General features: G+C 36.6%; 2 protein-coding genes across 2 annotated transcripts; one reads left to right on the top strand and one right to left on the bottom strand.

Moving 5' to 3' along the window:
* The first annotated feature begins 5,846 nt into the window (after positions 1 to 5,846).
* Positions 5,847 to 21,775, top strand: LOC146945848 (uncharacterized). The gene is made up of 3 exons (XM_085748104.1): positions 5,847 to 7,109; positions 21,271 to 21,656; positions 21,739 to 21,775. Exons 1-3 carry the CDS (start codon positions 5,958 to 5,960, stop codon positions 21,773 to 21,775), a joined length of 1,575 nt encoding a protein of 524 aa, XP_085604230.1. The 5' UTR covers positions 5,847 to 5,957.
* On the bottom strand, positions 17,123 to 19,447 carry LOC146945849 (uncharacterized). Its single transcript, XM_085747689.1, has 4 exons — positions 19,198 to 19,447; positions 18,074 to 18,156; positions 17,649 to 17,975; positions 17,123 to 17,572 (listed from the first exon to the last, which is right to left on the bottom strand). Exons 1-4 carry the CDS (start codon positions 19,445 to 19,447, stop codon positions 17,123 to 17,125), a joined length of 1,110 nt encoding a protein of 369 aa, XP_085603815.1.
* Positions 21,776 to 21,986: the final 211 nt, after the last annotated feature.

The following is a 21,986-nucleotide window of genomic DNA, read 5'->3' as shown; positions in this document are numbered from 1 at the left end:
CCTTTATAAATAGGAGGCTCCTCGCAGCCTCCAAGAAAGAATCTATATCACTCTCAAACGCCCCATTCTGAACCTCTACTGACTTAAGCGTCAGAGTGTTTGCAGGTACACACCCCTATTCGGTCCAACGCTCACTGAAGTATTCTCACCACTGTGAACCACCGTGTAGACCATGATTTTCGGGTGTCAATCCATTGATTGGTTTTAAACCTTCAATCGTTTGGACTTTTCGATCTTTATTCGTGGGAAGGGAAAAGATGAATTTAAAACCCTTTTTGGATCCGGGGGTTGGTTACAATTGGGGAAGGTGTTAGGCACCCGCATCGTCCACGGTACTCCGTGGGAACCTCTTTCTAACTCTATTTTGTGCTAGATTATTTTTATTTGAAAATTTCTTGATTAAAGTCTAAGTGAAAGAATGGAGGGAGAAGAAGTGTGAGCTTTTGTTATTTTTATTTGATCGATTTGGAAGGAATAAACCCTTGCCTACGTACCCTTAAAAGGGATCAAAATCGCCGTAGTTCTCTCTCAAAAATATTTTTTGGTGGGTTATGTTGATTTTAAATTGTTTTTGAAAATGGTTTTAAGAAGGGTTGTGAGACCTCAAGGTATAGAAGAATAAAATGGAAGTGAGGTTGTTTCATTTTATTTGTGAAATTTAGTCTAAGTTTATTTAAGATTCATTAGGAATTTGATTAAGAAAAAGCAAAAGGAAAAACAACTTGGATTTGGATCCAAGGTTTATTAAGAAAATGTTTGAAGTTTGACATATTTGATTTTTGAGATAAAAAGCTTTTTCTAACTTAACGGTAAGCTAGCGTAACGATGCGAAAAATAAAGCGAGCGTAAAGCAATAAATAAAGTAGTGTAGTGTCGGTGCTCGTGTCGGTGTGTGCAATTACTACGCTATTACATACCATCCTAGATCCAATCTAAAGGAAATGAAAAAAGAACAAAATAAATTACATCGATGCCTAAATACACACTAAATATCATGGGATTTGAAGAAATTGCAAGAATAAAAAGCATACTAGAATTAAAGCAAACAAGATAATAAAAAGCAAATTAAAGCAAACAAGCTAATAAAAAGCTTAAAGATATCACATACTAGGATGACTTATCAAATGGAAAGCATGATGATGAAGTTTTAAAGAAATGCATGAAGTAGAAATTAAAGTATTAAAGCCAAATCAACACAAGATATTATGGGGTAAAAAAAACATTTAAAATGCATAGAGTAATGTTTTTAAAATATTAAAGCAACACATAAAACAAACATGGAGATTACAGTATTTAAGATATTTGGAACAAAGTGACAAAAATAAGTTTAAACTGTATGATATGAAAATATAGTCATTAAATGAACAAGATAGAAGAATGCATGGTGTGAATGATAACACATCAAATAAATGCATGAAGATATAAATGAATTTAAACATGCTAAAGTAAAAAAAGTTTTGAAATCCAAATAAAAATGCAAGGAAAAAGAATGCGTGAAGGAAAAGTTTTAAAATGAAGATAGGAGGTGGAGCAAGCAGTGCTGGGGGTGTAAACAGCAACAGAAGATAAATAAGAAAACAAGCAATTGGGCTTAGCAGATTGGAGCGGGTCAGATCAAAGAAGCTGGACCGGTTCAGGACCTGGGTCGGTTCAACCGAACCGGTCCAGCAGCTACACTAAACTTTAACAAAAGAAAGTTTCAATGTTCATTTTTTGTCAAATCTTTTCACGATCTGTTCCCTTTTCTTCTCCTTTCTTCATTCTTTGAAATTGATTTTTTTTTAAAAAAAAACAAGTTGGAAGTAAACCTAGATCTATGCATAACAGACATGAATGTGATACCTTATTCTTCTTCTTTTGCTTCCTTCTCTAGCTTCGGATCTGTTTTGGTTTTGGATTCAAAAACAGCAGCACGAACTCATGTGTTAGGTCGATCGTTGTGGTTCTTCTAGGATTCGATGCTTGTGCCTTTGATACTTGAATCCCTGCTGATTTTTAAACGTGGCTTGTGTTGTTGTTGCTGTAAATGGAGGTTTATGAATGTTATTGTCGGGATGTTAGTTGCTGGAAAATGAATTTGAATATGAAAAAATTAGTTGCTGAAAGGAATTTTTGTTTTTTTGTTTGAGACTGCCGAAAAGTTGTTTATGGCTTTGTGAATGGTTTGTGTATGAACTGAAATGGGTTATTGGATGTTGAATTGTTATTTTCGTGAATGATTGTAGTGAAAGGAAAGAAACAGTGTTGTTGTTTGGATCAAAATTTCTCTGCCATTGGTTTTACGAGATTTTGTGAGCTAGTTGGGGCTGCAATGTTCTTGGGGATTTTTAGAGAGAAAAGAGAGTATTGATTCCCTTTCTCTCCCTGCCGTTTTAGAAAAGTATTTTTGTGAAATTTTTGTGCAGCCCCCTTTTCTGTGCCAATCATTGCTGCTTAAATAGTGACAAAATAGGGTAAGACTGAAAAATATAAGACAAAAATGCCCTTACTTGGGCACCACTTCTGGACAGATGGATCAATTGGAGGAGAACTGGACTATTGGACTCTTCTTGGACCTTAAAATAAAAAGGAAACTCTAAAAAGAAACTAACAAAACCGTGACATTAATGGATAAAAAAGTAGAAGGAAATAGATAAAATAAAGTACATAGAATAAAAAGGAATTTAGATATTAAGAATTCAAAATAATAAAGATGAAATAAATGAATTTAATAAAATGTAAAAATGTCCCTGTAACAGCCCGATTTTCGCTAGTTTTATTTTATTATTTATTTATGTGTGTTATAAGTGTTCTTATGTGATTATTTGCTCTGTGTGTATTTTTGGTCGGGATTCGTAGAATTCGGTGTAGAAGGGTATTTTAGTCATTTTGGACTTAGGGGCATTTTGGTCATTTTGAGGGCAGTGGCAATTTTGTAATTTTGCAGAAAGTTATTTTTAGTGTTTAGTGGAAGTTATTATTTTACCTAGTTACTAGAGAGGGTGTAGTAATTATTTTAATTACCGTTAAGTGACCGTTAGTGTTGTATTTTACCGGTAAGTGAGTAGTAACATTTTTGAGGTTGAATTAGAAATGGGTTAGGCCCATTAAGGTTGTGAGATAAGCCCATTAAGTGAGCCTTTATAAACTAATGTTGGTGAGAAGAGATAGGGTTACAACATTTTCATTTCATTTCATTGGAGAGGAGAAGAGATAGAAACTAGAGAGAGGAGCAAGAACAAGGGTTAGAGGCAAGAGGGAGATTCACCATCTAGGAGCTAAATTGAAGCTTGAATTAAGGATTCTTGGTGTTAGAGGTAAGGGGGTTAGTCTTTACTCATAATCACTTAGTTGTAGCATCTACCCTAACTTCTTACATAAGTGCTTATTTGAATAATTGATTATTTGTGAAATTAATGGTGAAATTCGTGCTTATGTTGTGAGGCAATGTTTGGGTATGTGAATTGAATGATAATTGTGTTGTTGTTGTTGAATTTGCATGACAAAATGGGTTTATATACATATAACATGTTCTTGAGTGAAATAGTTGATGAATTATGTTGTAGTTGTTGAATTAGTGGTAAATTCATGATGTTTAGCGGTTGTTGTTGTTGAGGGATGTTGTTGTTGATGATTAAAACATTGGGTAATCATAATTGGAGAGTTTGATATGACTTTGTGTTGTTTTGTTTGAAGTTTGATGAAAAATGGGTCAAATGATGATTTTTGTTGTAAGGATGTTTTGATGCAAGTTTTACATGATTTTGAGTGTCTTTTCATGTTTAGAAATGTTTAAACAAACTTTGGGATCAAATTTGAGCTTTGGGAAGTCAAAATTGGGGTTTTGGGGTGAAAAAGTGAGTTTTTCTCGTAACAGGACTGTCCCAACTCGCCACAGCGAGTGGGAGGCGAGTTGGAGGCGAGCAAGAGGTGTTTTCGGTGAGCTCACTCGCCTCGCGAGTAGATTTACTCGCCACGGCGAGCTGCACAGTGGCAGCATCCCCTGTTTCGCGTTCTCGCGTCTTTTTCCCTCGTTTCTGTTTTGAATTGGCTTTCGGTGTAAACATGAAAGTTGTAGATAATTTTGTTAGCTTTCCAATGGCTTTGGTTTGACTTGAAAATGATTCTTTGTTTTTGAGTTAAGAGCAAAATACTCCAAGGAGGTCTTAGAGAAAATTTTACGAAAAATCCGCATAACTATTTCTAAGTCGACCCAAACCCCTTTGGATTGTTTCCAAACTTCAAACTTATGTTTTATGAGTTCAATTAAGGTGTTTAATACTATCTAATCTATGAGGTGATGGATCTAACTTGTTTTGCTTTGAAAATGGAAAATTTTGTAAAGAGTGGAAAAGTGAGACGAACTTTGAGTTTTTCTTGAATTCGTCGTTTTTGGCCGATGAAATGCTTATGTATCCTCTACTGCACCTATAAGCGACTTGTGAGAATACATGACATGGGCAATTGAGCTTGTAGAGTTGGTTTTGGTTCATAAATTCTATTATTTTTAAAAGGTGACTTTTGGAGACGAACTTAGTAGAAATGAATCTTGAAGGACTAAAGTCTTATGAATCTTTTGTGAATGGTCACATATGATTAAATAATTATGTTTGAATGATTGTGGAAGGTTGAGAATGATGCTTATCATAAATTGTTGTGTTATTCCATTTTACTTGATTTATGTGATGTAAATGGAAACGAATTGTAAATTGATAATGATGAATGTGGATGAACCTTATGTGAGCTATGATTGTTGAATGTATGGGCATGATTCTTGATAATGCAATGTTGTTGAGTTGTTGAAATGTAAAAGGAGGTGTACTTTTACATTGTTTTGATAGTTGTTATGTTGGAGTTGTGCATTATCGAGTCATTGCTATATGTCCATGCATCATATCATGTTGTTGTTGTTGTTGAAATGTAAAAGGAGATGTACTTTTACATAGTAAGAGGAGGTGTACTCTTACTTGGATGTTTTTGTTGCATCCATTGTTGTTGATTTGGTACCACATGCATATATGTGTCAAGTCTAGGCGCATTGCATAAATTGAATTGTCAGATGATTGTTTTTGAGATTGTTAATGATGGGTGGTAAGTGTATACTTGTATTGCTTGTATGATTGAATGATTGATGTTGAACATGCATGCAAATACTTGTGAACTCTTTTACAATTATACATCAGTCTATTATAGTTTGATTATGATTAATGTAATACTTACCCCCAGTGGTTTCGACCGCCTACCTGTCTGTATGGATGGGTAGACGTTGTGCAGGACTAGACACTTGGTGAGTTTGCTTGTTGGATGTTCGGACGACGGGAGCTTTCTCCGTTGTCGTGTCAGTGTCGTAGTATCTAGGCTCTGATTAGGCTTAGCGTCTATTTGTTGTTTTGGATTCTGTTGCTATGTTGTTGTTATTGTCCACTTGTCGGATTTGAAGTATTTTCATTTGAGGATTTATTGACCATGGCATGAATATGTTGAAGTTTATGATTTGAATTCCGCTGTGATCGTTGAGATATTATATATATGCATGATATTGTTGGGTTTGTTTTGAGACGTAGCATCTATTTCTAGAATATTTCTGATGTATTCGCGCGTTTTACCGCTTAATAGAAATAGGGTGTTACAAGTTGGTATCAGAGCCGTGGTCAGTCTTGTCTAGACTAGTAGATTAGTGTTTGTTGAATTGCCCTGTTAGTATGCGAATGGTAATGAGTTACCTTCGGTACTTGTTCTTGTGTTGTTGTGCTGTTGTTCTTATCTGTTGGTTGGTTTTGTGTAGAAGTAAGATGGCTGGTGGTAGAGATGATGGAGCGATTGCGCAGGCTTTGGCCTCGATGGCTCAGGCTAACGAGCAGGCGGCGGTTGGTCATCGTGATCCTGGAGAGGCTGAGGAGCGAAGGCTTGATCGTTTCTTGCGAAACAGTCCGCCGACGTTCAAGGGTAGGTATGACCCGGATGGAGCTCAGACATGGATGCAAGCCATGGAGAGGATCTTTCGTGCTATGGTGACTAGTGAGGACCAGAAGGTCAGGATGGCTACTCATATGCTTGCAGAAGAAGCTGAGTATTGGTGGACCAATGCTAAGGGGAGGCTTGAGGCTGGTGGAGCTGTGACTTGGGCTAGGTTCAAGACTGAGTTTTTGAGGAAGTACTTTCCTGAGGATTTGAGGACTAAGAAGGAAGTAGAATTCTTGAACTTGAAGCAAGAGAACCGTTCGGTGGCTGAGTATGCGGCAAAGTTTGAGGAACTTTCGAGGTTTTGTCCGTACATCAATGCGGAGGATGCTATGGTTTCCAAGTGTGTGAAGTTCGAGAGCGGCTTGAGGCCCGACATCTACCAGTATATGTGTGTTCAGGAGATTCGTGATTTTGACACTTTGGTGCATAAGTGTCGCATGTTTGATGATGCTGGAAGAGCTAAGGTTAATCACTACAAGGCTCAGAATGAGAAGAAAGGAAAGGGGCATGGATTTGGGAAGCCGTATAACAAAGACAAAGGCAAGAAGAGAGAAGGTGGTGGAGGTTCTAAGGTGAATGTTGCTAAGGTGAGGTGCTTCAAGTGTGGCACTTTGGGTCATTTTGCTAATGATTGCAAGAAGGGTGATAGTTGTTACAAGTGTGGAAAGGCGGGTCACAAGGCTTATGATTGTACTTTTGTGGAGAAGGAGATCACTTGCTACAATTGTGGTGAGAAGGGGCATATCAGCACCAAGTGTACCAAACCGAAGAAGGCTGCGGGCAAGGTGTTTGCATTGAATGCGGAAGAGGTGGAGCATCCGGATAATCTCATCCGAGGTATGTGTTTTATCAATAGTACTCCTTTGATTGCAATTATTGATACTGGTGCTACTCATTCTTTTATCGCGGCTAGTTGTGTTGAGCGTTCGGGTTTGGTTGTGACTCCGTTGTCTCGAGGGATGGTTATCGATACCCCAGCTAGTGGATCGGTGACTACTTCTTTAGTGTGTGCTAAGTGTCCTGTTAGTTTTGGCAATGTTGATTTTGAGTTGGATCTTGTGTGTCTTCCGTTGAAGCATATGGACGTTATTTTTGGTATGGATTGGATGTTGACTTTTGGTGTTAACATTAATTGTTTGACCAAGAGTGTAACGTTTTCTAAGACGGTAGTGTTAGCCAATATATTTTACTAGCTGTAATAAATGTGGTCAAAGTATAGTTGACCTAGATTTAAAGAAGATTCGAACAGAGTGTTGTATTGAAAGCAAATTTAGGTTCGAAGATGGTAGAAGACTTCGACAGAGCAGTTTTCGAAGGTGGTTATCAACAGTTATTCTTTAAGTCAGTTTGTATTTTAAGTTTGTTTTCAAATAAGCAAAACTGTCGACTTGTGGCAGTTGTAGTTTGAATTTCAAAGAAGTGTAGTTATTTCTAGACTTAGTATAAATAGTAGTTTTTCATAGGAAAAACGGGTCACAATTCCATCATACAAACTTACACTCAAAGTATCCGTATGGAAGCGAGAAACGAGTCACAAGTTGCAATGTATGAATCTGTGTACCAACTTTTGTTTAATCAATACAATTTACCTTTTTTTCTTTAAGTGTTCTTGCACTTTACTTTATTAAGTTCGATTGAGTTCAAGTGGATTGAATTCGATTGTTTTTATCATATTTCTTATATTTTCGACACCAGAGATACAGAATTTCTAACAACAAGAACAAACACAATATGTCCTAAGATTTACTGGTTGATCTTGCAAGTTACCATTTGTAAACCAGCGGTTGTTTACGAAAATCCAACGTAAACAAATTGGCACGCCCAGTGGGACCGTTTGTGCTTTTTGTTTATAGTTTTTGTTAGAGTTTCTTTTAATTCTGGTTTGTTTTGTTGTGTATGCAATTAAGAAACAAGAAATTGCTTTTTAATATGACACGCGCTAACAACCAAAAGAAAACAAATCCAACATCTTCAAATGAAGATGTGGATCAAGTGACGGTTGAAGATGATGTTCCATCCCCAGGGAATGTTAGAACATCACAGGCTGTTCCAACTAGTAATACAGCCACTCAAACATCGTCTCAGGCCATGCCTTCGATGGCCACAGTAATTTCTCAAGCCATGCCTTCGATGGTTACCCAAACTTCCCATGATTATCCAAATAATACTTCTATTCAAGGAGTTTGGGATCATAGATCAATGCCATATGGTATGCCATCATCATTGATGCAAGGCTTACAAACTAGTGGTAATATGTTTTCAGAAAATTTAAATGTTTCATTACCACAACTTTTTGGTCCTGGGGTATCTACCACATATAGAAGTCCCCAACAAAATTTAACCAATGCTTCTATGGCTGCCATTAGGCAAACTATGGAAGAAACTAATCATGATATGGTTAATATGATGACCCAACAAATTGGTACTGTCATAAATCCTTTAATTCGAGACACCAGCACTAGTTATCAAAGGTTGTCTGATCAAATGGAAAGAATTGCTAATTTCTTTGGCGCTCCACCAATCCAAAATACCCAATTGCCTCAAAATCGAAATTTGAGGGCAATTGAAATAATTGCTGATGAACCAGTGGTTCGAAATCATGAAAATATTGTCCAACCACAAGTAGTACAACCACAAGTTCAGGCAGAACCTGAAAGACAACCCATTTTGGTTAATAGAAACCAAGATGCCGATCAAGTGGTTTTACAAGCCCGTCGAAACAATTTCGATGGTCAGAATAATATAGCGGGTATTGTCGAGGCTTTGTTAGCCCAAAATGGTTTTAATATGGGTTTACATAGACCAAATTTTGTGTCTCCTTTGTCTGAGTATGTTTTAGACGCTGAATTGCCTAGAAATTGGAAAATTCCAAAGTTTACCAAATTTGCTGGAGAAACTAATGAATCTACTGTCGAACACATTGCTAGGTTTCTCATGGAAGCGGGAAATATTGCAGAAAATGAAAATTTGAGAATGAAATATTTCCCAAGTTCTTTGACAAAAAATGCTTTTACTTGGTTTACAACTTTACCTCCTCATTCAATTTATAGTTGGAACCAATTAGAAAAAGCCTTTCATGAACAATTTTACATGGGTCAATCTAAGATTAGTTTGAAAGAATTGGCCAGTGTTCGACGTAAAAGTCATGAGTCAATCGATGATTATCTCAATAGGTTTCGTCTCCTTAAGGCTAGATGTTTTACTTCTGTCCCAGAATATGAATTGGTCGAAATGGCTGCTGGTGGCCTCGATTATTCTGTTCGAAAGAAATTAGATACCCAGTACTTAAGAGACATGGCCCAATTGGCAGACAGAGTTCGACAAGTTGAAAGACTTAAAGCTGAAAAAACTAGAACTCATAACAAATTTCCTAAAAAGGAAAAAATTGCCTATATAGAAACAGGAGATAGTGAACCCGAATTCGATTGGGGTTTAGATATCGTTGAAGACAATGATATAAACCTAGCAGAATTAAAAGATGGACCTCCATATGCTTGTAAAATGTTGAGGCCATCCAATGGAAAAAATCCTGAAGATCCCAAGAGTGACAAATATCCTTCTAAAACTTATACTTTTGATATTACTAAAAGTGAAGAAATTTTTGATCTTTTAGTTAATGATGGAATAATATTAGTGCCACCTAATATGAAGTTGCCTCCTTTGGAACAAAGGAAGAAAAGAGGATTTTGTAAATTCCATGGTTTTTTAGGTCATAACCTATCTCGATGTACTCGTTTCAGGGATTCTGTACAAAAAGCTCTTGATGAAGGGAGACTGAAATTTGGAGAGAAATCAAAACAGCAAGTGGATGGAGATCCTATGAAAAAGGCAGAGTCCATGTTTGCTGATGTTTCTGCCAATGTGGCAGAATCCATGTTTGCTGGTATTTCTATCAATATGGTGGAAATTTCAGAGAATATTGATGCAGAAATGGTTACTGAGGACCATCAAATTGAAGAGCCAGTGGTTACTGAAGATCAATTGGCCAAGGAAATGGAGAAAGCATATCCAAAGGCTGAAGAAGATTTGGTTGATTTTTTAAACCGATGTAAAATATCTAACACCAATGCTATGCTTTGTCCTCGATGCAGTGCAGTGTTCGATAAAGAAGCTGCGAAATCAGTTGAAGGATATCAACCTCAAACAAAACATAAAGGAGGGTGGTTCGAGAACCGTTCTAAATTTGGCTTTAACAAAAGAGGCGTTCCTTACAAGATGAAAACTTCAGAGAAGTATCAAGTGAAGAACCATAAGAAGACGTTCGTTCCTTCATCGAAGTCTCCTATTGATACTTGGGTTTTCTCTGGGGGCAAGAAAACTGGTCATTCTGCGCCTCCAGCACCACCAACAAAATGGGTAAAAAGAGCTGTCAAAGTTCCAGACCAACCAGAGAGTTCTAATCCTAACAAGTATGCTTACAAAAATAACTATAAAGGTAAGAATCCTATGACTAGAACTCAATGGCGCCGTTTTCAACGCCAGAAAAAGGAAGGAGTTTTGAAAGATGTCACTAATGATGACAAAAGTAAGGGAAAACAACCAATAGTTTTCGAAATGGTTAAAAAACCAGCTACTGAAAGAATTTTCCCTCCATTATCTTCTGCTTTAAACATCCCCAAAGGGGATGATGATATTCTAACTTCTACTTTTTCAGATTCTGAACCAAGTCTTGACATTATATGTGTGGTTTCTGTACTACCAATTGAATATGCATATGATGTATCTTCGAAGGCCAATCATGATGATGAATGTGATTTCACTGAGGAAATGGCTCGTCATAGGCCTCTGTGTTATTATGTTATGAACAATGGCTGCATCGAAGATCAACATGCAGTGTTCGAAAAACCTGATGATAGCATGAAGCTTCATTTAAAGCCTTTGTTTATTCAAGCTAAATTAAATGGTGTTGGAATTAACAAAGTGTTAGTAGATGGTGGTGCTACTGTTAATCTCCTACCACAATCTTTTCTAAGGAAACTTGGTATTTATGAATGTGATTTGAAACCACATAATGTAGTGCTAACTAATTATGAGGGATCTACTGGACAATCTCTTGGTGCTATCGAACTAGAATTGGTAGTAGGAAGCATAACCAGAGCAACTGTGTTTTTGGTAGTTCCTTCTAAAGCCAATTTCAATGCATTATTAGGGAGGGAATGGATCCATGCTGTAGGTGCAGTTCCTTCTACAATGCATCAAAGGATTGTGATTTGGAGGAAAGATGGTTTGGTAGAGAATATTGAGGCTGATCAGAGTTATTATTTCAAAGCTGAAGTTGATAATCAAGATATCAACAAAAAGAACTTTGACAAACAGCTTCAATATATTGCACCATTCATGGAAAATGATGCATCAAGTTCTATGACTAAAGAAGAAAAATTCTTTGTAAAACTTGCACCAGAATGGGGTTTTCGTTGGAAAACTGCATTCGACGATGACTTCGTAGTGGTGAACAATGAAGATTGCCATGAGAAGATACCTGTAAAGGAAACAGATTTGCTGAAGACAAGAAGTACTTCGTACAAGAGGGTTACTGATGACCAAGGATATTCAGCAAATGGAATCTCACCAACTGGGTGGGATATCAATAATTGATCAATGGTTGAGCCCAGCATATGGGAAAAGATTACGGCTTATGTAGCCGAGAAAAACTTCGATTTGGCTGAAACAGCCAAAGAAGAAGAGGTCTTCGATACTTCAGTAGAAAATAATTCTGATGACCTCGTTGATGATCAAAAATTAGACTGTATTTACGATGATGAACCTTTGGGTTTTGAAGAAGATCCAATGGAATCTACAATAAAAATGAAGGCCCAAGATCCTCTTGAAGAAGTGGATATAGGAGATGGTTCTGTAAAAAGACCAACATACATAAGTTCAAAGATTCCTAAGAGCTTCAGAGATCGAATTGTGGCGCTTTTGAAAAATTACAAGGATTGCTTTGCTTGGGATTATCATGAAATGCCTGGTTTGAGTAGAAAGGTTGTAGAGTTGCAATTGCCAATCAAGACAGACAAGAAACCAGTGAAGCAAATTCCAAGAAGGTTTGCACCAGAGATTCTACCAAAAATAAAAGAAGAGATCGAAAGACTCCTCAAATGTGGCTTCATCAGACCTGCAAGGTATGTTGATTGGTTAGCTAATGTAGTTCCTGTTAAAAAGAAAAATGGAAGTATAAGAGTTTGTATTGATTTTAGAGATTTAAATCTCGCTACTCCTAAAGATGAATATCCTATGCCAGTAGCAGAAATGTTGGTAGATTCTGCAGCAGGTTTCGAATATTTGAGTATGCTTGATGGTTATTCAGGTTATAATCAAATATTTATTGCTGAAGAAGATGTTTCTAAAACAGCATTTCGATGCCCAGGGGCATTAGGATGTTATGAGTGGATAGTAATGCCATTTGGTCTTAAAAATGCTGGTGCTACATATCAAAGAGCAATGAATTCAATGTTTCATGATTTAATTGAAGATTTTATGCAAATTTACATTGATGATATTGTTGTGAAATCATCTTCTGAAAACAAACACTTAGAACATTTACGTTTATCATTCGAAAGGATGAGACAATATGGATTAAAAATGAATCCATTAAAATGTGCGTTTGGTGTTTGTGCAGGTGATTTTTTAGGATTTGTTGTCCATAAAAAGGGCATCGAAATCAATCAAAATAAGACTAAAGCTATAATGGAGGCTAAAGCACCCTCTACAAAAAAAGAGTTGCAGTCTTTATTAGGCAAAATAAATTTCCTCAGAAGATTTATATCTAATCTAAGTGGCAGAGCACAAGCATTCTCGTCATTACTTCGATTAAAGAAAGAGGAAATTTTTAGATGGGAGCCTGAACACCAAAAGGCATTTGAAGACATAAAGTCATATTTATCTAATCCTCCTATTCTTTCACCTTTGTTGAAAGACAAAAAGATGAAGTTATATATAGCATCATCTGAAAGAACTATAGGGAGTATGTTAGCACAAGAGGATGAAAATGGTGTAGAAAGAGCCATTTATTATCTTAGTAGAGTTTTAAGTGATGTTGAAACAAGATATCATCCTAGTGAAAAATTATGTCTTTGTTTGTATTTCTCATGTGTGAAACTTAAGCATTATATAAGACCTTTTGATGTTAATGTTTATTCCCATTTCGATATTATTAAGCACATGTTATCTAAACCTATTCTGCATAGTAGAGTTGGTAAATGGGCTTTGGCACTCACAGAATATTCTTTAACTTATCAATCTTTGAAAACTGTGAAAGGCCAAATAGTGGCTGATTTTATTGCTGATCATTCCATTGAAGAACCTGTGACTGGGGGCATCGAAACATTTCCATGGACATTGTATTTCGACGGGTCTAGTCATAAAAATGGTTCTGGAATAGGTATAGTTATTGTTTCACCAACAAATGAAGTAATCAAATATAAATTTCGAATTAGCCAATATTGTTCGAATAATGAGGCAGAATATGAAGCCTTAATAAATGGTTTAGAGATTTTGCTCGAACTGGGGGCAAAATGTTTAATTATTAGAGGTGATTCTGAATTAGTAATAAAGCAAATAACAAAAGAATATAAATGCCTCAAAGAAACTTTGATAATGTATTACACTATAGTTAATGCATTACTTAAACATTTTGTTCAAATTGAAGTTCAACATGTTCCTAGAGCAGAAAATCAAGAAGCTAATGATTTAGCTCAATTAGCTTCTGGATACAAACTTTCGAAGGAACAAGAGCAAGAGGTTATTGAAATTAAAACAAAGCGTAATTCGATAGACATTATGCCTAACAAATTGTTAAGACCAAAACTTGGGGGCATGGAAGCATCTCAAGGATACCTTCAGAGTGCAAAATTTTCTGAAATTTTGGTCATTAACAATTTGGATGATAATGATTGGCGAAAACCCATAGTCAATTTTTTGGAAAATCCAGATGGCACAACTTGTAGAAAAGTCAAATATAGAGCCTTGAGTTATGTGATAATAGGCAATGAATTATTTAAAAAGACTCCAGAAGGAGTTTTACTTAAATGCCTTAGTGAAGCAGAAGCATATTTGGCTGTATCGAATACTCATAGTGGTGCTTGTGGTACACATCAAGCAGGCCATAAAATAAAATGGCTTTTGTTTCAACAAGGTGTTTATTGGCCAACCATGTTAAAAGATTGCATAAATTTTGCTAAAGGTTGTGAAGAATGTCAAGAACATGCTGGAATTCAAAAAGTACCAGCTAGTGAATTACATTCAATAGTGAAACCTTGGCCATTCAGAGGATTGGCTTTAGATGTAATTGGGGAAATCAAACCTAAGTCATCCAAAGGCTACAAATATATTTTGGTTGGAATAGATTATTTCACTAAATGGATAGAAGCTGTTCCACTAAAAGATGTTACTCAAGATGAAGTTATAAACTTCATTCAAAAATTTATTATTTATAGATTTGGCATACCAGAAACTATTACTACAGATCAAGGATCTGTATTTACTGGTCGAAAGATGGTAAAATTTGCTGAAGAAATAGGATATAAATTGTTGACTTCAACACCATATTATGCTCAGGCAAATGGTCAGGTAGAAGCAGCAAATAAGAATTTGATTACTATAATCAAAAGAAAAGCTAGCCAAAAGAAAAAACCCAAAGAATGGCATGAGTTTCTTTATGAAGCTTTATGGGCAGCTCGAACTTCTCCTAAAGAATCTATAAATACTACTCCTTTTCGATTAACATTTGGCCATGATGTTGTATTGCCAACAGAAATCTTACTTCAATCTACTCGAATTCAAAGACAAATCGAAATTCCAACAAATCAATATTTGGATATGATGTTGGATGAATTAGTAGATATTGATGAAGAAAGATTAATGGCTTTAGAAGTGCTTACAAAGCAAAAAGAAAGAATAGCAAAAGCCTATAACAAAAGAGTTAAATCGAAATTATTCCTGCAAGGGGACTTAGTTTGGAAAGTTATCTTGCCTATGGACAAAAAGGATCGATGTTTAGGAAAATGGTCTCCTAGTTGGGAAGGACCATGGAAAATTCTAAGAGTTTTTTCGAATAATGCGTATGAGATCGAAGAACTACAAGAAGATCAGAGAATTCTACGCATAAACGGTAAATATTTGAAAAAATATAAACCGATGTTACAAGAAATTAAAATTACACAAGAGTAATTTGATTCGAAATAAAAACTTGGCATTAATTTAAAAATGCCAACTGATGGGCAGGTTACATCGAAATGCTTAAAATGGAAAAACCATTACAAAAGAAAACATAAAATACTTAAAGACTAAAAAGCATTTAAAGATGGTTTTCACCATTCAGTTACAATCCCAAAACGATCGAGAAACCAGCGAATTTCCGTATCGAGACGACACCTGAAGCAAGCATTGACCAAGTAGTATTCATGATCTGGCCCAGGTAGAAGTGCATACCAGCCTCCAATTCTCCCATCTCCTGCACAGTTGTGGTAGTTGTTGCAAAAACGACGCCTAGTAAGCCAAATAGGCATGGGCCTATTCCACCAAGGACAGCAAAATCGATAAGTTGAAGTCCCTCCCAAAATGTCGCTTCGAAATTCTGCCAATCGATGTGTCCATGCAAGATCTTCGAAGTCTTCGAGGATGTTTTCTGGCATAGGCATGGAGAGTGCATTGATGAGAAGACGGTAGTACCTTGCACTCAGAGAGCCAGTGGCGTTGATAGCAGTAGTGAGGAGGCGTTTCATTTCTTCAATGTTTGGATTAGCATCCAACATGTGTTGAGTGCTTCGAAGAATACAGAACATGGCGTTGCCATGATTCCAGAGTCTAAGTTTAAAAGCAAACTTAGAATGAGCCACCATAGCATTGTTGTACCATTCATTGGGGTCGTAAAGGAAGTAGAGGACATCATTTCCAAAAGCCCTAGAAACTTCAGAATCCTCACTGACACGCCAATGCCTGCTACTGGTATGGCGAAAGGCGAAAAGATCTTTCCTGCTTTGAGCAGCAATCTTTGCAGCAATCTTGACTAAAAGATCATCACTCAGATTATCAATGGTGGTCATGATGATTTGGGAAAGAAAGCTTTGAGTTAGAAGGATTTTTCAGACGAAACAAAGAAAAGAGTGATTTTTATAAAAGGAAAATCATATTTATAGGGGAGGGAAGTTGAAAGAAGTGATTCAATCAGACGGTTCTTCTTGCTTTGAAGATGATGACACGTGGGAACAGTTATTCTGATGGCCAATGGTTACTTAACTTTGTAATCTGAGGGAAGTTTTAAAGGTTTTCTTTTAAAAGGATTAATCTGTGTTAAAAGGTCATTTATTTGTTTTATTTCTTTTCAACTTCCTAGACAAGTTTAACTTGTTGGGTTAAACAAAAAAGTTACTTTTTTGTTTCCTCATCATTAAAATGTCTTGGAAATTGTTCCAATCTTATTTGGATTTAAATAAAATTTGAATTCGATATAAGAAAATAAGAAAGGAATTTCGATGATTGAAAAGAAATTGTCATTCGAAACAGAAAATGGTCCATAAATTGTTATAAAGACATTACAGACCAAGATATTCGATAAGGCTGAAATAAAATAAAAGTCTTAGAGAATAAAATAGAAACAGAACTAAATCTCAAATGATGAGATGAGTTTCTCGATTTGGCTCTTGTATTCAGCCAGTTGAGTATCGAGAGCATGGTTGTCACTTGCAAGTTGAGCAATGATAGACTCTAGTTCCTTGGAGAGCTTGAATTTGTTAACAGCTTCATTGGCTTCTTGATTTCTGGCTTCATCCTTAGCCAAAATTTCAGCTTTCTGAGCTTCCAGCTCTTTAATCTTGGCATCGATGTCAACCACTTGCTGCTTCGCATTGTTTCTTTCTTGCTGAAGAGTTTTAAATTTCTCTTGGAAGGATGACAGTTCGATCACAATTTGATCATGATACGCTTTCTTCTCTTCCATTTGAGCTTGATCAGTTTTCCTCTTCTGGAAGTTTTGATTAGCACTCTCCAACATTGGTTCAAGATAGTTAAACAGGTTTCAAAATTTCCAACCAGTTGGGAGAGCACCAAGCTTTTCAAATAAACTCCTGATTTCAGCAAGAGCTCCAGCATCCTTTTCAATCAACTCTAGCAAGTTGGCTTCGATGATCTTCTTTTGAAATTATGCTAGCAAGTTGTTCTTTGAAGTCTCAGAGGGATTTCCCTAGGATGAATCAGAAGTTTGGCCAGTGCTAGTTGAGAAAAGAGTATTACTCTTAGCTATCAAGGCAAAAGCGTTGAAAGGATCATCTTTGGCCAATCGATCGATTTCTTCCAGATCGATCATAGGAGTATCTTGTTGAGCAATCATCTCTGCATCACCAGGAGCATCTTGTCGAGTAGTGATTTTTGTATCTTCAGTAGCAAAGTTTGATACATTATCTCCAAGGGTGGGTGCAGAATAAGATTGATCATTGTTGAGTGATTCATCATTTACCAAGTCATCAGTGGGTGTTTCTGTTTGTTGTTGTTGAGAAAGATTCACTTTAAGACCTTCTGGACTGCTAGCATCATCATGCTCATCTTCTTTGTCTTCAGCAATTGGTGAAGTGGTCTTCGAAGAAGGAAGGTCTTGCCCATGTTGTGATGGATTAGCTTGTTCTTGTTCGATACCCTAAAAAGAATAAGATAAATGCTTAAAACAAGACACTTAGAAATATTTCGTATAAAATATGGTTTTGATAAAATACCTTCGAACCATTATCACCAACATGTGAATGAGCACTAGAGTGAGAATTCTTTCGAAGACGTTTGAATGGTTTAGATGGTGAGATGGTGGGAGAACCTTCAGAAGCTTCCACTTCGACTTCCTTTTCTTGGACAAGTGATATTTGTTCTTGTTTTCTTTTCCTTCTTCCTTCAGTATTGACTTTGGGAAGTGTTACTTTGGAAGCTTCGATCTGTTCTTTAGTTATCTCCACCTCGTCATCATCATCAGAGAGATCGACAGTTGCTTGTTCTTTCTTGTTCTTCGATCTAGTAGGTCTTTTCGATGAAGTTGTTTTCACTTTGGGTTCCTTTGATTTAGGAGGTTCCTTCGATGCAGCCTCAGATTTCTTCGATTCAACTTCTTTAGTTTGGGAACAGTTATTCCGATGGCCAATGGTTACTTAACTTTGTAACCTGAGGACTTGCTTTTTGAAGTGTTCTGGGTGCTGGCATCATCGAGCTTTGTTTCTCCTGGAGTTAAAGGCAAAGCTGAAATATGTGATTATACAGATAAGTACTATTTTTTCTAAAAATAGTATTAATATATTTTAGTAAAGGAAAAAATCATACCCATGATACTGGGAGTTTCGATTCGAACTTGGGATAATTCATAGCCAAGTTCACCACTATATTGATATAAATTGCATTTAGCATAGGTTACTAAATTATTCTGTGGGATTTTGAAATTATAAAGTAACCATTTTGGGTATGGTGGCCTAAAGGCCAAAGCAAGATTACAAGATGGAAATTTTGTTAGTCTCATTTTCTTTTCTAAAACATAAAGATATTTATTGGGTGTTCCAGGGGGAAAAATTGTTTCTGGAATTTTTTCTCGAATTTTGTCTCTCAAGGTCTGAGCAGCATAATATACTGTCCTCCTTGGATGTAAAGGGTTATATGCTGTTTGATAATATCTTTGAAATTGCTGAATTTCTTTAATGTGCGTACCTCTAGTCTTCTTGTCTTTGTTCTGCAAAGTGTGAAAAGTACTGGTCAGTTGAGGCAGCAATTCATCAGGATTCCCTCGATTGGATTGGCGTATGTAATAATTTCGCCACCATCGAAAGAATGTTTCAGAGCATGCAAATGATGTTGAGAAATATGTAGGCTCGAACACAGTTGTTCTCTTGGCTTGAATTATGGATTTCCACACAGGTTCGATCAGAGGAATTTTCCATTCACTTATACTTTTGAACAAAGAGCTAGGTTTCGATTGAACCATACCAAACTGTCTAGCTACATGGTTAGGTTGGTAACCATATACTCCATAAGGGCTACCAGGTGTAAGTCTGCTAGATAGATAGGTAGGGGTCAAATAAGCTTCCCATATAGCATTGATTTCTGTTTTGTTGGCTGTTTTCGAAGTAGTGGGAAAATCCTCTTTGAACCAGTTAGGTCCATATTTCCTAGTGGTAAATGGTGCCATTATAGGGGTGAAAATGGGACAATCAAGCAAGGTTTTGTAAGCATTCTCAAAAAGTTGTTGCGAAGATTTGTTCCCATCAGGGTGAAACATAGCTAAGCCTATACCTTCAGTGGTCCTTTCTGAGTATGCTGATGTGTAAGAGGAAGGTAGGATCGAAGCAAGTTTTGATCCAAAAATGGCTAAAAGCCATAGTTGGAACAACCATATGGGTCCTGATACAACTAAATTCCCACCAGTTCGGGGATAATCTCTAAGATTATTAGTTGTATGGTTAAGGGTTTCATACAAAGAACCTAGAATCAGTTTGCTTAAACAGATATCTGTTCCTTCATGTAACTGATTAGCTAGACACATGAATTTCTTAGGGACTTGTACTGACCTTGAGCAAAAAACATGCATAGATAACCAGTAGGTCAAGAAAGCTACATGTTCATCTGCAGATACTTCAGCACATTTGGTATCATGGTTGTTAGCTATAAACAAACCATAGGCAGGGCTATCGAAATTTACTGAGTATTGAGAGGTGGTAACATCTGGATTAAAGGTGTATCCAGTTGGTTTTAAGCTAGTAAGGCCGGCCACATCTAAAAGGGTAGGAGTGAGCATTCCACATTTCAAGTGAAGGCTGTTGTTCGATGGGTTCCAAAAATGTAAAGCAGCAAATATCAATTCATTATGGTATTTTGGACCATATCGAGATATTTGGATGAGATCAAAAATCCCTTTCTCCTTCCAGAATTGTCCCTTTTGTTTTTGAACTTTGTCTAACCAAGCAATGTATTCTGGAGAAGGTTTTGGTTCAGTCCTAATTTTGGATTTTACAAAACTTAGGTCAAAAGGACCTTTTGTGAAAATTAAAGGAGGTTGAGTTTCAATACATGGAAAAAGAGAGTTAATTTCTGGAGTTTCAGGTTCTAGAGAAATGGGGCCTAAGAATGCATGTGGAGTATCAGTACAAGGGATGATTACCTGGGTTTTCCAGATAGCTTTTTCAGCTTCATTGATCTCTGGTTCGTTCACAAAAGCAGGAGCAGCATTTGGCTATTTCTTCAGTGAAATCAATGGGTTCTTCGCGATTCACATGAGAAGTTCCTGCTGCGTTTGTCATTGTTTCAATGTTTTGGTGAGAAGTTGATGAATAGTGAAGATTTCGTGTTTAAAGATAGGAGTTGCAGAAAATTCGAAGCTTTTTCTTTGAGAGAATTTTGGCGGAGAAGAGGAACAGTGAAAGTGAAAATGAAATGGTGAAAAGTGGGAAGAGTAAAGGTGAGTTTGTTTTTATATGGACCTTTGATCATGACACATGTCAAGATCTTATTTTGACAGTTTTACCATTAAAAATGGCGTCTTTTCCAATATTAGAGAACGTGGCCCACTAACTAAGATTGTGGGGTCAGTATTTAAAGGAAATTTGAATTAGTTTTGAATTAAATACTGACATCATTCATTTCGATGGAGAATGTTAGTTATTTTTTTTTTCAAAAACGTCTTTTTCTTCTTCGGTGAAATCGAAAATGGCGTTTCTGGGGGGCAATTTGTTAGCCAATATATTTTACTAGCTGTAATAAATGTGGTCAGAGTATAGTTGACCTAGATTTAAAGAAGATTCGAACAGAGTGTTGTATTGAAAGCAAATTTAGGTTCGAAGATGGTAGAAGACTTCGACAGAGCAGTTTTCGAAGGTGGTTATCAACAGTTATTCTTTAAGTCAGTTTGTATTTTAAGTTTGTTTTCAAATAAGCAAAACTGTCGACTTGTGGCAGTTGTAGTTTGAATTTCAAAGAAGTGTAGTTATTTCTAGACTTAGTATAAATAGTAGTTTTTCATAGGAAAAACGGGTCACAATTCCATCATACAAACTTACACTCAAAGTATCCGTATGGAAGCGAGAAACGAGTCACAAGTTGCAATGTATGAATCTGTGTACCAACTTTTGTTTAATCAATACAATTTACCTTTTTTTCTTTAAGTGTTCTTGCACTTTACTTTATTAAGTTCGATTGAGTTCAAGTGGATTGAATTCGATTGTTTTTATCATATTTCTTATATTTTCGACACCAGAGATACAGAATTTCTAACAACAAGAACAAACACAATATGTCCTAAGATTTACTGGTTGATCTTGCAAGTTACCATTTGTAAACCAGCGGTTGTTTACGAAAATCCAACGTAAACAGGTAGCTGAGGAAGGTAGAAGGTTCTTGACCGCGGAGCAAGTGAAGAAGTCTTTGGATGGTGAAGCTTGTGTATTCATGATGTTTGCTTCCTTGAAGGAGAGTAGTGAGAAAGGAGTTGGTGATTTGCCGGTAGTGCAAGAGTTTCCAGAAGTTTTTCCGGACGACATTAACGAGTTACCGCCGGAGAGGGAAGTTGAGTTTGCAATTGATTTGGTGCCTGGAACGAGTCCTATTTCGATTGCGCCGTATCGGATGTCTGCATCAGAGTTGGGAGAGTTGAAGAAGCAGTTGGAAGAGTTGTTGGAGAAACAGTTTATCAGGCCAAGTGTTTCGCCGTGGGGAGCTCCTGTGTTGTTGGTTAAGAAGAAAGATGGAAGCATGAAGTTGTGTGTGGATTATCGGCAGTTGAACAAGGTGACAATCAAGAATCGATATCCGCTTCCGAGGATTGATGACTTGATGGATCAGTTGGTTGGTGCGAAAGTGTTCAGCAAAATTGATTTGAGATCAGGATATCATCAGATTAGAGTGAAGGCGGAAGATATATCCAAAACTGCGTTCAGAACGAGGTATGGGCACTATGAGTATTCTGTGATGCCATTTGGAGTATCTAATGCGCCAGGTGTCTTCATGGAATATATGAATAGAATATTTCATCCTTTTCTGGATCGTTTTGTGGTGGTGTTTATCGATGACATTTTGGTGTATTCTAAGTC

This window comes from Medicago sativa, chromosome 2 (genome assembly GCF_051527215.1).
Source record: "Medicago sativa cultivar Bolivia chromosome 2, Bolivia_mono, whole genome shotgun sequence".
Taxonomy (NCBI): domain Eukaryota; kingdom Viridiplantae; phylum Streptophyta; class Magnoliopsida; order Fabales; family Fabaceae; genus Medicago; species Medicago sativa.
Note: the sequence above shows the minus strand (reverse complement) of the source record. Positions and strands in the feature narration are given on the sequence as shown.

Coding starts and splice junctions, on each gene's coding strand:
- LOC146945849 (XM_085747689.1), bottom strand. CDS start 19,447: ATGTGTCTAGCTAATCAGTTACATGAAGGAACAGATATCTGTTTAAGC. Junction 17,976..18,073: donor GCAAGTCCTCAGGTTACAAA/GTTAAGTAACCA, acceptor CCTAAATCAAAG/GAACCCAAAGTGAAAACAAC. Junction 17,573..17,648: donor TTGGTGATAATGGTTCGAAG/GTATTTTATCAA, acceptor TATTCTTTTTAG/GGTATCGAACAAGAACAAGC.
- LOC146945848 (XM_085748104.1), top strand. CDS start 5,958: ATGCAAGCCATGGAGAGGATCTTTCGTGCTATGGTGACTAGTGAGGAC. Junction 7,110..21,270: donor GTGTAACGTTTTCTAAGACG/GTAGTGTTAGCC, acceptor CAACGTAAACAG/GTAGCTGAGGAAGGTAGAAG. Junction 21,657..21,738: donor AAAGATGGAAGCATGAAGTT/GTGTGTGGATTA, acceptor TTGATGGATCAG/TTGGTTGGTGCGAAAGTGTT.